This window comes from Temnothorax nylanderi, unplaced genomic scaffold (genome assembly GCF_030848795.1).
Source record: "Temnothorax nylanderi isolate EJ_2023f unplaced genomic scaffold, tnyl_v1.0 TNYL_tig0591_pilon, whole genome shotgun sequence".
NCBI classification, from domain to species: Eukaryota; Metazoa; Arthropoda; class Insecta; order Hymenoptera; family Formicidae; genus Temnothorax; species Temnothorax nylanderi.
This window is the reverse complement of record NW_027249653.1, coordinates 44059-62240: the sequence shown is the minus strand read 5'-3', so window position 1 is coordinate 62240 and position 18182 is coordinate 44059. Positions and strand designations below refer to the sequence as shown.

The window sequence follows — 18182 nt, the reverse complement described above, 5'->3', positions numbered from 1 at the left end:
CTCATGTCAAGCAGTGCCAAGTTGTAATATATGGAATAAATTATTTTACTTTTGATTCTATAGCCTTTGAAAAAATATACATCTTAATTTATCAATTCTTTATTATCGAAGTTAACAGTTCTTTTCCAATATATATTGACTATATATGGTCATATATGATTATATATGATTATATATAATTATATATAATCATATAGAGACAAAATTTATATATAATTGCATTATATATAATCATATATATTTATATATAATTATATATAATTTTTTTTCCCCGGGCAAGTTCCATACGCACACATGACCTGCAATATTATTTTATAATACTGAATTATATAATATTATGTAACAAATTTTTGAATTTAATATCTATAATATATATAAAAACGATTCAAATAAATTTTTAAATTTAGGATTAAATATCTGCAGCATATATGATGACTTGCGAATCTATATCTATACAGATATAGTGCTATATCTGGCTATATATGACTTCATATATAGTTGTATATAATGCTATATCTAGTTATATGTAGGGTGCACTACTCATATATCATTATATCTGGCTTCACATACATTTATATACAATTAAATATGGTGCTATATCTGGTTGTATATAGCGCCAAATTAGTCACATTAATATATCTGGCTATATATGACTGCATATATAGTTGTATATAATGCTATATCTAGTTATATGTAGGGTGCACTACTCACATATCATTATATCTGGCTTCACATAAAATTATATACATTTATATACAAGTAGATATGGTGCTATATCTGGTTGTATATGGGACCACTGATTGCACATGTGGCCATGTATAATTAGATATGACCCCATATAAAAACATATATAATTATATATAATTATATATATACCAGATATAATTATATATGATTATATCTAATCATTTTTTCTCGGGACGGCAGTATCTCACGCCAAGCAGTGCCAAGTTATATGTAAATCATTTCACTTTTGATTCTAGCTTTTGAAAAAATATACACTAAATTTATCAATGCTTTATTCCTTAATCGAAGTTAACAGAATTCTTTTTTAATATATATAAAATATTTATTATGTTAGATATAATCACATATGATTATATATAAAATCGACATTAGATATAATTAGATATAAAAAATGGCCCGATATAATTGTATATAATTACATATAACCACACACAATTATATATAACCATATATGGTTATATAATTATATGTGGTTATATATAATTATATACAATTATATACAATTATATCGGGCCATTTTTTATATCTAATTATATCTAATGTCGATTTTATATAATCATATGTGATTATATCTAATCATTTTTTCTCGGGTACCTATTAATCGTTAGATACGACAATATATATGAATACTCGAAAGCGAATTTTTATCTAATAGAATAAATAGAACGTAAACACCGGCCAGCGTGATGCATAAGTCGTTAACGTTCGCGTTATCTTTATAGAACGTAGAAAAGATCGCGATTATTTATTAATCGCGATCGATTCGTAAATCTCAATAATGAAATCTCAATAAGTGAAAGAATAATTAAAACGTAGTCGCAGATTTTGTTAGGTATTTTTCCTTTCTTTTATCAAGCATATATATTCTGTCAACAAAACACATTTATTTCAAATCAATCATCAAATAATTTATATTGCACGCATCTTGACAATAGTGTTAAAAATTTTTTTTAATTACAGAACATATATAATTAATATAATCAGTATTAAATTAATAAAACTGTGTTGTTAACAGATAGTGATTCATCTCAAGTTTTGGATTCGCACATCTCTCATTTAAATTATGTATTTATGAAGTAAATATATATCTAACAGAGAAGATTATATATATATAAAATTTTTCTTTAAATAAAGAAATTTTTTCTCTTTAATTTAAGAAATATTTCTTCCTTCTTTATTATATATATTTTTCTTCTTATTTGTTGTGACCATCAAAATATATGAATTTACAATTTGGAGCAAATCTGTGTCATTCAATTATAGCACAATAACAGGGCGATAGTGCAATGATTAAATGTTAATTCTATTTGGGAGATTAGTAGAAGAAAAAGAGACTAATTATAACAAGGATATTGAGCAGGTGAATAATTGAGTAGGAATACATTTTGCTGTACAGTAATTTTTGATGTTAAAGAAGTGATAGCTGTTTATTAATATGACAACAAGACGTGCCGTTGTTTAAGCACATATTTGAGCGTAATATGGGTGGGAGAATCGGTTTTCGGTGTTAGTATAAAGCTACGTAGATACGGCCGATCTGTCACAGTCGTTTCTGCAATTTGTTTCAGTTTTAGCTTCGTTAGCAGTTCGTTATAATGGCATTGTCTCTGAGGAGGAAAGGGTCTCCATAGTATCTCCTTCTGGAAAGGATGAAAGTCCCACCGATTAAACCAAAAGGTGATCCATTAAATTATATATATGTATATACATATATATATATATATATATGTGTGTGTGTATTATATAAATAGTGCGTACAGATTAATATAATTTCTGTGCAAAAGAACAATTCTCCACAGAGAGAGGAAAATTTTCAAAAAATATTTCATGAATGAATCCATTAAAATGGAAGATCTCAGTGAAACTCAGAATTATTAAAGACTATCAATATGCATTTAATTTATTTACAAAAAAGATTTTCGAACGATCGTTTTATATACATTAAAAGAAAAAGATATACTGAAATATACATGTCTCAAAATTCTCGAATTATCAATTTTAATGACATATTCCTTAATAAATTTGGAGTTAATATCTTTTTAGCAAAAATATTTCATTTTTTTTAAATATTTTCATTTTCTCGTTATAATTCCAATATCAAACTGATTTATGTCCTTTCTTTTGAATCAAGTCTTATGTAATTGGTCACATGTTGATACTACAATGTTGATTGACGATCGCAGAAATGTGATTGAATTAGTATAGGCATGTCAAGTTTGATACATATTGCAGATAGGGGAAATTCTTATCGCAGTCTGATGACGATGCTAAATTGATTAAGCACGTTAAAATTGTCAAGCGAAAAGCTTTTGCAATTTAATTTCTTACAATAAAAAAAATTCCTATAATTTCGATTATCCAAGCTTTTAGAATCTTCTCTGATTTCTTCTTTATTGCTAAAGCAATCTTTGAAATTTTCTGCCTTTCCAACAATCTTACAAATTTAATTAGAGTAAGTATAATAATTAAAAGATATCGAAATTTGAAATGAGAAATGATATATTTTTTTCAATAATCAAGTGACACGCTGGTGTCTCGTGATAAGTGTACGTGCAGCGAGACACAATCCGTCTACACGCGAGCCGATGAATTGAGAGACCCTTAGATTATTGAATCCCAATAACGGCTGAATCGATCAAGTTCTGAGTAGGCTCAAGTTTGGGTTTGAATTATATAATAAAGGTATTTTAATTAAACTGTTGCTGCAAAAATGTAATGAATATTAAATAAGCCTGAAACAAATGCTTGAAACAAATTCAATACTGTTGCTGAGCATTTGCGGACGCAGTTTTACATATGTTATTTGTGCAAACACTCGTCACGAGTTTATACACATATTCACGTAAATATGACAGGTGTTTTGCTATCTGGGTACGGATGCATTTTGATATTCACTGTCAGTACTGAAAATTTATAATTTACGTCACGTATATCGAAATGCAGCTTATTTAACATGCTAGACTGCGAGTTTCCTTATATTGGTCGTATATTCGTGTTCTCAAAAAGTATGTAGTACAGCTGCTATATTGCACATGTGTCTAATAAGCTCACGAAGAATGTCATTTATGTTCCTGTAAGCATATGTATAAATGCAATATGCTAATGAATTGTGTTAGTATGATTAAATTGATTATAAATTTTGTAATGAATTGTGTTAGTATGATTAAATTGATTATAAATTTAATTATATATATGTATATGTGATTGTGCTGTTCTAACTTTGATTGAGACTGCGTTTCAAGTCCGAAAATAACGGCGTGTGGTTTGCCAATGTGAAGAATTGCACGTAAAATTCACGCGAATAATATTATTGGGCAACCAAGATCCAGTCCTGATCGTTTAACGACGTTTTCCTTAATTTGATTGTACATCATATACGGTCGTATATGATGTAGGGGAGACCGGGGCCTAACCGTCAGTTTTTTTTCGGTGCCGATTTTTAACAAGAAAATAAATAATTTTAGTTAAATGTGGTATACCACTGTAAAGAGTGAACCTTTAGCTACAAAATTTATATAGGAAATTTTTATCTACGTCGCTTTGTTTAACCGGTATAGAGCAAAAACGACAACGGTGGAAAAATTGAAATCTCAAAAATGCCGGGGTTTAACCGTCACACTGCATTTTCAATACATATACGTACATCTAATCCTGAAAAATGATAGGATACATCTTAATAATTGTTTTTTAAGAGAAAAATATAAAAATTTATTCAAAATTTTTATGCGAAACAATATTAAAAAATAGTTACAAGGGTTCCTCTTTCCGCAGAAGTCACTCGCCCGACTTGTTTCACTCCTCGACGTCCGATGACTCTATTCGGTGTCTGAACGGTTGTAATTCCCGTCTCATCCATATTCCATATGCAGTGAGCCTGGAAATGTCCGAGAATGCCTTGAAAATGCACCCGGACTGCTTACTGACGGATTAACCCCAAACACAAGTTTCAGGTTTGATCGCCCACGAAATATTAGACATCAACGATAATGAAAAAACTACACTGGATTCGTGTTCAGCATGCATTACTCTTTATAATCACGTACCTCGAGATTTGGAGAGCAAATATTATTGCAGATATTACAAAATTTCCACGCGCAAAAAATGTAACTTTCACCTTCCGAAAACACGTTTGCCCTCGTAAAAATCATAACACGGCAGGTAACCTGCCGAAACTCCGTTGGTCACATTGGTACCATAAGCAGCGTTTACAATGTTAATAGCGAGTTCGCACAATATACATCAGGTTCCGAGATATTTGATTTGACGGTTCAACCCCGGCGACGGTTAGGCCCCGGTCTCCCCTACTTAGTTTTTTACTTTACTTTTTACTTAGTTATTGTAAGGGAAGGTGCTGTACCCCCGAACACTTTTAAGTTTTTGATTTTTCTGAGCCATATACTACGTTTACGCGAGCGTTATTTCTGTAATAACTTACGATAATTCACTCGTTTACGCGGAGTAAATTATCGTAAAAATTACTACAAAATCCCGTTTACGCGAACGAATTAAGTTACTACAGAAGTAACGCTCGCGTAAACGTAGTAATAGTTTTAATTAAAAAATTTTGAAAAAAATGTATTATTAAAGTACATGTATATATATTTTAGTATAAAAAAACCCAAATTTGTATTATCATCTGGTAAGAGAATACAGCAATTTTTTATAATTGGAAATTTTGTTTCAAGGTACAGCAGCTTGATGTACCTTGGAACACTCCGTTTTGTACCTTGGAACACCTATGAAAAATTTTAATTAAAAAAAAAGTAACTCTTTTCAAAGAAATATAATATTTTATTAAATTTAGTTACATCTTGGTCAATTATTAAACTGAAAATGATAATCAAATCTAACGAGATAAATCATTATCGTCATAAATAAAAACAATTAACCGTTTATAAATTTTATAAGTAAACTTGCGTGTCTTTCTTAAACTGCTTTTATTTTTCTCTCTAATAAAATATTTATTAATAAAATAAAACAAAAAGACAAAAATAAAAATAAAATATAATAAAATAATATCAACGCTTACTTCTAATAAATTACACAGGACCACAAAAAATTTTTTTTGAAAAGCAACTGGGATCAGAGTAGGTGTTTCTTATAGATTTTGGGTCACTGAATCCGAATTCGTAAACCGTTTTGCTCCATCACGTCTAGATTTTTAGATAATCGAGAAAAATAGCGGAAAATCTGTGAAAATTGAAATAAACATTTAAAGAAAGAGCAAAAGTATAACATCAAAGAAAGAGAAAAAGTATAACATCAAAATGCGGTCGCAGAACTGATTTAAATATATTTTAGTAAGTTAAATAAAGTGCAAAAAAGGAGGATGTTAAAAAAGGGACGAATTTCGCCCAAAAAGGTGTAAGTAAAAGAAATAGTGTTTTTTGTAGATCTTGATCTCCTGAATACGATAAAGCTAATAAAAAGTTCGTGGTGCTTGGGGAACACCTTGAAAATTGAGCATAAACGTGGTGTATTTACAGAAATTCGGATGAGATATATGCTATATCATAAAATGTACTGGTGAAAGATTTGTTGGGGAGAGGGAAAAGGGGGAAGAAAGAGTGTTTTGTGTGCGTGTGTGTGTGTATGTGTGCGTGCGCGAGTGCGGGTGCGTGTGCGGGTACGCGTGTGTGCGGGTGTGCGCGTGTGTGTACGCGGGTGCGGGTGTGCGCGTGTGTGCGCGGGTGCGTGTGTGTGTGTATGTGCGCGGGTGCGTGCGTGTGTGTGTGTGCGTGTGTGCGTGTGTGCGTGCGCGGGTGCGGGTGCGTGTACGTGTGTGTGTGTGCGTGCGCGGGTGCGGGTGCGTGTGCGTGTGTGTGTGTGTGTGCGCGGGTGCGGGTGTGCGCGTGTGTGCGCGGGTGCGGGTGTATGTGTGCGCGTGTGTGTGCGCGGGTGCGTGTGTGTGTGTGTGCGTGTGTGTGCGTGCGTGCGGGTGCGGGTGCGGGTGCGGGTGCGGGTGCGCGGGTGCGGGTGCGGGTGCGGGTGCGGGTGCGGGTGCGGGTGCGGGTGCGGGTGCGGGTGCGGGTGCGGGTGCGGGTGCGGGTGCGGGTGAGAGTGCGTGTGCGGGTACGGGTGTGTGCGCGCGTGCGCGTGTGTGCGAGTGTGCACACACCCGCACACACGCGCACACACACGCGCACACCCGCACACACCCGTACCCGCACACGCACCCGCACTCGCGCACGCACACATGCACACACACACGCACACAAAACACTCTTTCTTCCCCCTTTTCCCTCTCCCCAACAAATCTTTCACCAGTACATTTTATGATATAGCATATATCTCATCCGAATTTCTGTAAATACACCACGTTTATGCTCAATTTTCAAGGTGTTCCCCAAGCACCACGAACTTTTTATTAGCTTTATCGTATTCAGGAGATCAAGATCTACAAAAAACACTATTTCTTTTACTTACACCTTTTTGGGCGAAATTCGTCCCTTTTTTAACATCCTCCTTTTTTGCACTTTATTTAACTTACCAAAATATATTTAAATCAGTTCTGCGACCGCATTTTGATGTTATACTTTTTCTCTTTCTTTGATGTTATACTTTTGCTCTTTCTTTAAATGTTTATTTCAATTTTCACAGATTTTCCGCTATTTTTCTCGATTATCTAAAAATCTAGACGTGATGGAGCAAAACGGTTTACGAATTCGGATTCAGTGACCCAAAATCTATAAGAAACACCTACTCTGATCCCAGTTGCTTTTCAAAAAAAATTTTTTGTGGTCCTGTGTTATTTAAGCATCTTTTATCAAACAATAAAATTTTACATTATATATTTTTGTTGCTTTTCTCATTGTCAGTGAGATACTTTCAGTTCCTAAAACTGCATTTACAGCAGATATCAGAGCAGATATCAGCTCCAGCATCCGGCCTTAGCCTTTTTATTCCACGTTTACTACGTGGCATGGTAGCTATAATACAAACAAATAGTTTTCAACTACTCTATAGCTGTCAGTAAAAATGGAAAAAATTGTAGTTAAACAAATAACTTAAAGTTATATAAAGATAACAATCAGCTAATATACTTTTGAAATAGCGTTCCAAGGTACATCAACCGTCATGTTCCAAGGTACATAAAAATCAATTTCTAATAAAATAAATGGTGCAAGTAGAAACTTGCACATTGCTTCCTCATGCAATTGTTTATTTATAGTTCTTAAGCTTTTATTTTATTCGATGCATAATTATTAGTATTTATTTATTTGTTTTGGCTTCCTCATAGAGAAAGCTTTGTGAGCGAATTTTTACCACAAGTATATGAAATAGGGGTAGAATTTTCCAGGGAGTGCATCACCCGTAAGAATTATAAAAATTAAAAAAAACGTTATTAACTTAAAAACTATTGGACCGAATTTGTATTAAAACCATATAAAATAGGGGTAGAATTTTCCGGCGAGTGCTATAGAGTGTGTAGTTTTTCGTTACCGATGTTCTGGAAACCGATTTTTAAATTTTTCTAATTCTTACGGGTAAACAAATTAAAAAAATCGGTTTCCAGAAAATAGATAACGAAAAACTATACATTCTATAGCACTCCCCGGAAAATTCTACCCATATTTCATATACAATTCGTTAAGATTTGGTTGATTAATTCTGGAGTTATAGAAATTTCGGTAAATTTGGCACATACACACATACACACATACACACATACACACACACATACATACATACAGACATTTTTTAAAATTACAATTTTTTGACGTTTTAGAACATTCTGAACACATTCAGAAAAACAAATAAAAAAAATTTTTTTTTTACGAAAACAGCTTCCTCTATGAGGAAGCAAAATTAGTTAACATCTTATAGGTTTATAAATGAGGTTATAAATAATTTACTACATTATTCTACATATTTGACACATTCTTACTAGCCTTGGCTGATAACTATATCTTCATTATAAAAAATTACAAAAATCACAGTACAAATCTCAATAAAGGACCCCGCACCATTCTTATGGGAAAATGTCTTTCTGCGGATTTGGCTAATTTTTGGATATGTTGTAGTTCTAGTCATTCTGAACAAATGTCCCAATGGGCACAACTTGATCCTATGTTCCTATGAACCGTTTCCGCGCTATAAGCCCTGGAAGGCCCAGATTTGACATGTAAAGGTATAAGCTTTTCGACTCGATATATGTGACCCTCGGTCTAATGTGTGTGTGTGTGTGTGTGTGTGTGTGTGTGTGTGTGTGTGTGTGTGTGTGTGTAGGTGTGTGTAGGTGTGTGTGTGTGCACTGAACCAAAACTGTACATGAATGCAATAAAAGCATTCTCATTGTAGTAATAAAAAATTTATTAAAATTGGTCCAATGAGTTATTTTATTATCATAACACAGACACACACAAAAAAATGTGCGGAGCCAAAAAAGCGACCTATATAGCATTGTAGTATTCGTCGAGCATAGTCGAAATCCAAATTTTTGGAATTTCCTGCTTACCAGTTTTTTTTTATTTGATCTTGAATTTTGGGTTTAGGTTGAATTCTTCCAAGTTGGCTACTAAACATCTGAAATCGTTTTTTTGAGCTGTAAAGTGGATTTTGTTATAGCTTTTATGTTAAAAAAGATTTTCCTGAGTGTCGGTCGCGAAAAAAATTTTTTTCGCAAAAGTTATTAACAATAAAAGTATCATGTTACAACACGATCAACATTTTTCTCGTGAACGGCTAAACGGATTTTAACAATTCTGACGTCAATTTTTTTATTTATAAACGTATGTACATTCTAGAAATATGCTTTTGGATATACAAACATCGAATTTGTTTATAAAAATATTAATTGTTTATAATTTTATACTTTTTTTTCCATTTGAAAGTCAATTTTCACTGCACGTTATTGTACATTTTTTATGAAGACATATTTTTAGTCAGATTTCTTCGAATATCGTGTTCTCTTGTTTTCAAAAGACCTGCATAAAGAATTTCTTTTGCGTTTCAATTTTTCTACAGGTACACAACATGTTCTGAGTGCTCACGCGTCACACTGAAAAATTTATACGAGGTGTGATGATAGGAATTACACAGTATTTCTTTTAGCATTTCTCTCCAGGAAAAATGTAAAACGACGTGCAGTAAAAAAATTTTTTAAGTAGAAAATTTTTTTATTTGTTTATAAACAATTAATATTTTTATAAACAAATTCGATGTTTGTATATCCAAAAGCATATTTCTAGAATGTACGTTTATAAATAAAAAAATTGACGTCAGAATTGTTAAAATCCGTTTAGCCGTTCACAAGAAAAATGTTGATCGTGTTGTAACATTATACTTTTATTGTTAATAACTTTTGCGAAAAAATTTTTTTTCGCGACCGAAACTCGGGAAAATCTTTTTTAACATAAAAGCTATAACAAAATCCACTTTACAGCTCAAAAAACAATTTCAGTAGCCAACTTGGAAGAATTCAACCTAAACCCAAAATTCAAGGTCAAATAAAAAAAACGAGCACAGTAACAACTGTGCCGCAAACAACGTAGAACTACGTCAACTGTCACTATTTCATGTTAAAGTATTCAGCGAAGGAAAGTAGACGTAGGGCTACGTCAACTGTTACTATTATTTAGCGAAAGACAGTTGACGTAGCCCTACGTCTACTTTCCTTCGCTGAATACTTTAACATGAAATAGTGACAGTTGACGTAGTTCTACGTTGTTTGCGGCACAGTTGTTACTGTGCTCGTTTATTTTTTAAAATTTAGCTTTGTTTTCTAAAAAAATTTTAGTACTGGTTTCATAAAAGTAAGGTAAAGAGGATACCGATTTATGCTTAAATAAAGTATAAGTTATACATGTATTCTTATATATCATCATTAAAAAAAGGTTGGTATTGAATTTGGCGAAGATCGTTGAAGGGGTAACCGATTTCTGCAAGAAATTTATACTTAACACTAATGACAACTTATTTATTACTCTACAATTATTATTTTCGAAAATATAACAAAAAACTACACAACCGGTTTAAAAAAAATCGGTATTGAAAAATTAACCCATAAGTTGTCTTTCGATAGCTTATATATTATAGTCTCATTTTCTCTCTAAAGTCTATGAAGTCTCCAAAAGGGGTTACCGATTTCTATCTTTTTTAGATAAAAATCGATAACCCTTTCATTATTAGCAATTTTACTAAAATTGGCATCGAAAACTAAGAATACGCAACCGGTTTAAAAAAAATCGGTATCGAAAAATTAATTCCACCACCGCCATTCCCGAAAAATTCTACCCCTGTTTCATATATAATTCTTTAAAATTTAGTCTATTAACAAATGAGTAATTAGCGGAAAACATTGCAAAAAAAAATTGGTAACCCCTTTTGGAGACTTTATAGACTTTAGAGAGAAAATGAGACTATATAAGCTATCAAATGACAACTTATTTATTACTCTATGATTATAATTTTCGAAAATATAACAAAAAACTACGCAATCAGTTTAAAAAAAATCGGTATCGAAAAATTAACCCCACCACCGCCATTCCCGGAAAATTCTACCCCTGTTTCATATATAATTCTTTAAAATTCGGTCTATTAACAAATGAGTAGTTCGCGGAAAACGTTGCAAGAAAACGTTGCAAGAAAAAAATTTACGGAAATTAAAACAATCACGTACATTTTTTTAAACAGAAATCGGAAACCCCTTTCTTATTAGCAATTTTTCTAATTTTATTACATTCTTTAGTTCTTTTTTTTTACCCCTATTTCATATATAATTGTTTAAGATTCGGTCAATTAATTCCCGAAAAATTAGAAAAATTACGCAACCGGTTAAAAAAAATCGATATCAAAAAATTAACCCTACCACCGCCATTCCCGGAAAATTCTACCCCTGTTTCATATATAATTCTTTAAAATTCAGTTTATTAACAAATGAATAGTTCGCGGGAAACTTTGCAAGAAAAAAATCGATAACCCCTTTTGGAACTGTTATAGACTTTAGAGAGAAAATGAGACTATATAAGCTATCAAATGACAACTTATTTATTACTCTACGATTATTATTTTCGAAAATATAACAATAAAAAAATCGGTATCGAAAAATTAACCCCACCACCGCCATTCCCGGAAAATTCTACCCCTGTTTCATATATAATTCTTTAAAATTCGGTCTATTAACAAATAAGTAGTTCGCGGAAAACGTTGCAAGAAAACGTTGCAAGAAAACGTTGCAGTCGTGCACCCGAAGTTACCCCCCCCCTCCGGGAAAGACGTAGTTCTACGTTAAAAAACTGGTAAGCAGGAAATTCCAAAAATTTGGATTTTGACTATGCTCGACCAATACTACAATGCTATATAGGTCGCTTTTTTGGCTCCGCACATTTTTTTGTGTGTATCTGTGTAATGATTTAGGGTTTATAAAAGAATAATTTGAATATTAAACTATTACTACAATTCATTGTAACAATAAATATGTACATACATTGAAAAATCTGCCATGGATTTATTATAATAACGGAAGACTTTATTGAGTCAATGAAAAATCTTTCTTCGATATTTCGATACATTGGTTCAATGAATTCGGTTATTGAGCCAATGTACAAACTTTATTAATTTATAAAATAATACGTTAATATGATGAATGTATTTTATCATTTCTATGAAATTTTATGGTACACATTTAATGAATGAGTTTTTTGTTTCCATTGAACACGTTCATTGGAAGAATGATACACTTGAGTATAGTATATTAATAAACAGTGATTTGTTATATTAATGAATCCAATTATTTGTTAATGAAAAATATTCAATGTTATATTATATTATTAATTAAAAGTTCATTGTATCAATGAATTTCAAGTCAATGAGCTTCATTCATAGATACTACAAACAATATTTTTTTCAGTGTGTGTGTGTGTGTGTGTGTGTGTGTGTGTGTGTGTGTGTGTGTGTGTGTGTGTGCAGAATTGTGTAGGTTTATATATGCGAACGTGAGTTCCGTGCCATATTAACGTATAGTAAGGGCTCAGACACAATGAGAAAAATAAGGAATAGGATAAAGGAATAAGGAATAAGGGAATGTCGCATCTCACTTCAGTACACGTACATTAAAGTGAGATGCAACATGCCTTATTCCTTATTCCTTTATTTTATTCCTTATTTTTCTCATTGTGTCTGAGCCCTAATGCGTCACGCTTTTCCCACTTTGCCGTCTATGCGCAAACAGCAGCTAAGCAGCTAGACAGTGTGTATTTGGATTTGATATGCACAGATACTAAAAGGTATACCATTCAACATGTATAGAGACAGGATTATATAATGTATAGCAGTTATGAAGGTGGGAATATGTAAAAGTGGATATAGTAGTTTTTTTTATAAGTACATGATATGCTATTATCCAACGTGATACGCATGAACATTTGGTAGACATGTTCATATCCTCAAGAGTATTTGTTAGTATTTGGCACAGACTATGTGCAACATCTGATATATACTCCGTCCAGCGAGAGAATATCCTCGGTCTGCGCATAAGCGGCAAAGTGAGAAGAGCGTGACGCATTACTATACGTTAATATGGCACGGAACTCACGTTTGCATATATAAACCTACGCAATTCTGCACACACACACACACACACCCACACACCCACATCCACACCTACACGCACGCACGCACGCACGCACGCACGCACGCACGCACGCACGCACGCACGCACACACACACACACACGCACGCACACACACACACACTAGGCCGAGGGTCATATATATCGAGTCGAGTCTATACCTTTACATGTCAAATCTGGACCTTCCAGGGCTTATACCGCGGAAACGGCTCATAGGATCAAGTTGTGCCCATTGAGACATTTGTTCAGAATGACGAGAACTACAACATATCAAAAAATTAGCCAAATCCGTAGAAAGACATTTTCCCATAAGAATGGTGCGGGGTCCTTTACTTTACGCGTCATAAAATACAAAAGTCGATATAACTTACGTGTAAATAATTGCAACTGTTGGGATATATGGATTTCACTGGAATAAGCGTGAACCACGTGTTAAAGTGAGAGAGAAAAAAGAACACTTTATTTGAGTCACTTTTGACACAAAACAAAAATATATAGTTCTAGCAGTGTTCGCACAAATGTAGTGAATAGTTTGCTTCTAAACAGTTTAAACAATACTTCGATTACTTATAATACTTATAAACTTCGATTGCACCGATTTTTGCCGATAAATAAATTTTACTTCTCGCCGAACCGTTACACATGTTCGCTCTTTGACTTTACGGAAGCAAGTGATTCTAAACGAGGATGATCTATCGCTCTTATTAGTATTGATTGATACCAGCAGAGTGCGTAACTTGCCGGGTTACGATTACTCACTTTCATCTATCGAGAAATTGCGCGCTTTACGAAAATTACTTATTTTTAACAGCAACGACAGAAAACTACAGATTTAAAGAGATTATCAAATAACTCAACAATTAATACTATAAACTATCGCCAGATGCGAACACTATTCGATTATAACAGAGTGTTCCAACGTACAGCTGTACCCAAGGTACAGCACCTTCCCCTATATTATACACTAACAACGTTTTTGATAAAAAAGTGTAGAAAACGTGGAGCATACATATATTGTACATATGAAAATTTGTTGGTTTTTTTTGTAAACAATGGATATTAGTTTCCTTTCAAATGGTCGAATTGGAAGTTAACTTTCAGTAAGTGACAAACCGTCAATATTTTACATTTAATTTAATTTAATTTCCTTTTATGTATTTCTTCTATAATTGTACCGATCTCTCGAGACCAGAGATGAGATCGAAATGTATATATAAGACCCGCCACCTACAGATTTAATATTGATGGATGCATTTCGTGGTGTTTGAAACAAAACTCGAATATTCTTAGGCAATTCTACATGCCCATGTTTTCTCAGGATTGTAAGTAAATCGTGTGAGGGTCTCTAAATAAACGGCACTCAGCGTAAGGAGTGAATATGTAACTTTACTTGGAGATATCAAAACAAAACTGTACGGACCGAATACGTCTGTTCCCTGCGTTCGCCCGGATATCTCTCCTCTCGTCGCCTGTGTATTACTTCGCGTGCGTCCTTTCGCGGTATCCTTCCGCGTGATAACACATGATCGCCTTACGCTATCGCTACTCTACATAGAGCGCGAAATTAAACTAGCCTCACAATCGTTAGCAGTCTTATGCAATGTTACAATCAATAATTAATTTTTGAAAATCTTTCCATAAAGTAATATTATTCGTAATATTATTTATGTAATATTGTTATCTTAGAGATGTTATCTTCTACTTCAACGTTTTGTTCTTCGTTCTTTTGTTTCAGCTCCACTTGTCATTTATATTCGAACATCCTTCTTGGCTTGTTTATATTCCAACATCCTTCGTATACTTTTTTTAAAATTCATTTACTTATAATTACCTCTAGTACTTGAGATTAATCTTTATCCAAGATTAATTTTAACGTTGTAATGATAGTCATTTCTAATTTGCCTTTAAATTTCAATATTCTGCAAAAACAATATGCTTTTGTTTAGATTATAATCAATGTTTTGATCGGCTTTCCTTATAGTTCGTCGAAAATTCTTGAATTTCGTCCGGAAAATTAAACAAATTTTTAAATGATAAGCGTCGAGTATAACTTATTTTTTCTTTTAATACAATAAACTTCTGAAATAGTGAGAGACTCTTGGTGCCTCTATAGATTATATAATAATATTTATCAAATTTAGATAATTGAATAAGAAAATTCCCGAAAATTCTAAAAATAAGTATTTATTAATTTGTTAATATCAAGCGATTTTTGTTCGTTATTGGAATAAAATGATGTTCTCGTAGGTATCCTTGGGATCAGGCATCTGCAGGTGCTGCTGCTGTTCCTGGCCACGTGCATCGCATACAGTCTCAGGGTTGCGATGTCAGTGGCCATAGTACCGATGGCGAACGCGAGCACCGCGAATCCTGACATCGAGGTAAATTACGTAATTATGTCTTTTTATCGGCTTGAAACCGGTGACTCAAATACCGACGCTCGGATAATTTGAAACACTAGAAACGTTCTTGTAGTGATTGTTAGATGAACATAAGCATGCTTCGTTACATAACATCAACTCGATGAACTCAATATTGTTGCTTGGGAAACTTTGTGTGTGTATTATAGAATATTCTTTTCTTTATATTCGTAGTTTCTCGCAACTATTAATTTAGATTAACGGTACACGGAGAAAAAGTTACGGTTGCTACAACAGAATAATAATGTTAATTTTCGCCCATCCATACAAAAGGGTTATGGAAACCATAGTACTCTGGAAGTGACCTATATGGTTGCCCTAACCTTAGTGAGGGTAGCTACTATATGGATGTTGCAACCATAATATATGGATGTTACAACCATAATGAACAAATATTCACCCGACAAAAAAAATTATTTATTTCGAAATTTTATTACTATTTTTTAACTAAATTTGTTTCTTAAGATGCATCTATGATTATAAATATTTTCTCGTATTTGAAAAAAACACTTACCTTGGTGGGATTCGAACTCGGGACCTCTGGATCGTGAGCCAACTGCCTTACGTGGTAGACTACTTCTTAATTTAATGTAAGTGTTATATATAGTCTACATATGTCATAATCAGCGCAAATATATAATTTTTCAAAAATCATCTTAAGAAACAAATTCAGTTTAAAAAGAGTAATCAAATTTTGAATTGGATATATGATATAATATTTCTTAATGTCGGGTGAATGTCAGAAACCAGTGTCGGCTCATTACGAAATTTTGTGTTCGTAAATATATTTATGAAAAAAGTATATTTATAAAGTTAAAACATCCTTATCAAATCCACTTTATTCTATGCAGAAATTCTTTTGCGCGCGCAATGGAACTAAACTCTCAATCATGCAGTGATTCAGTGCTGTACCGTGCAGCTATATCTTATGGATCTCTCAACCATAATACTTGTGCTGCAGACCACATAAGAGAGATAGCAATAATCCTTTGGTTGAGGCAACCATATACGAGGGTATTGTAACCGAATGTCACGTATCGTAAGAACTACAGTTATGAAAACTGTATAAATGAGCATATCTTAACAGCTACATTCAATGTAATATCAATTTAACTTGAATTCACATACATTTCTTTTTCAATCATAGAGAATGTTGTTGTAACAACCGTAGCAATTTTCTCCGTGTACATATTTCGTGCGCGAGTTTACATCTCTGGGTGACGAAAATGTTGAATTTGATCAATTAGAATAAATCTCGGATCTTCGTGGATATGGCATACTGTAAATGACGCACTTGCAACGATTGAAATATTCTTGACGTATTCTTTTAAGTACTTAAATTTGTGCTATTAAATTTTACGTTCAAGATGTCGAACTTCATAGTTGATTTGTCGTCGATGTATTAGGAGTATAAAAAAGTTCTCGGCTTTTTTTTCACAAAATTCAATTTTTATTTGAAAACTTACAGAAAGAGCTGCTGTGCAAGCTCCTTTTCAGTTTGTGCGGTGTTTTGATCGAGTAATGCTTGCAGTTCGTCCGTTTCAAATTGGGGAGGGCGTCCAGCACGCGAATGGTCTTCAAGATCGAAATTTCCTTCGCGAAATCGTTGATACCATCTTTTACACGTAGAATGTGTTACGACATTCTCACCATATGCAGCACAAATCATTTTAGTGGCTTCAGCAGCGTTTTTCTTCAAATGAAACGCAAAGTGGATGGAAAATCGAATATGCTCTTTTGTCATTGCCATTGTAAACACCACCGATTTGTAAAGTTATATGCATCAAATGCCAAACTGTGTGGCATTTTGAAAAGCTATATGTCAGCACTTTCAAACCGCAAAAGAGCGGGAGAATAACTAAAATTTAAAATGTAGTTTCGATTTCATGAAATCTAAAGCCGAGAACTTTTTTATACTCCTAATAAATCAAGTTGTATACAGTTGAAGAGATATTTGAATTATTAAATTTGCCTGATCGAGCGTAACTGCTTACGTCGGTTTTTACCAGTCGTAGAATGTCCCGTAAATTCGCGATCGCGCCGATCACCGTTCTGGAATCTGTGTCGGAGGAAGGAAATTTTCCTCGATTGTCCGCGGATTCGAGGGAGTAAAGTGCATCTGGTGGAGCTTGGCGCAATGAAATGCTTTTCTTCTTCGAGCGCGAGATTAATCGCGGTAACCGGATAAATCTCGCTGCAGTTGACGAGACTCTTTTCTTTACATTGATCCTCCGTAGAATATAGCAAAGCTGATACATTCACTTCTGTACGACGCGACGCGGACATCTTGCCGCACATATACACGGATCTCAACTGATTGTGAGCAGATAAGGGCTACCGTTGTCTCTACAAGGCCACTAATTAGGATCAATAATGAATTGTTAGATTGTAATCGCCGTCATTGTTTCTTCGATTGTCGTGATAAACTTCACTGATTTGTTTCA

The 18182-nt window shown here is 33.5% G+C and overlaps 1 protein-coding gene across 2 annotated transcripts in view; it reads left to right on the top strand.

Moving 5' to 3' along the window:
- The first annotated feature begins 2305 nt into the window (after window positions 1-2305).
- Window positions 2306-18182, top strand: part of LOC139784153 (putative inorganic phosphate cotransporter) — a 36306-nt gene continuing 20429 nt past the window's right edge. For both annotated transcript variants that reach the window (XM_071723313.1, XM_071723312.1), the window contains exons 1-2: window positions 2306-2424; window positions 15566-15699. In XM_071723313.1, coding sequence (XP_071579414.1) covers window positions 2397-2424; window positions 15566-15699 — 162 coding nt within the window. In that variant the 5' untranslated portion in view covers window positions 2306-2396. The remainder of the gene's footprint in view (window positions 2425-15565; window positions 15700-18182) is intronic.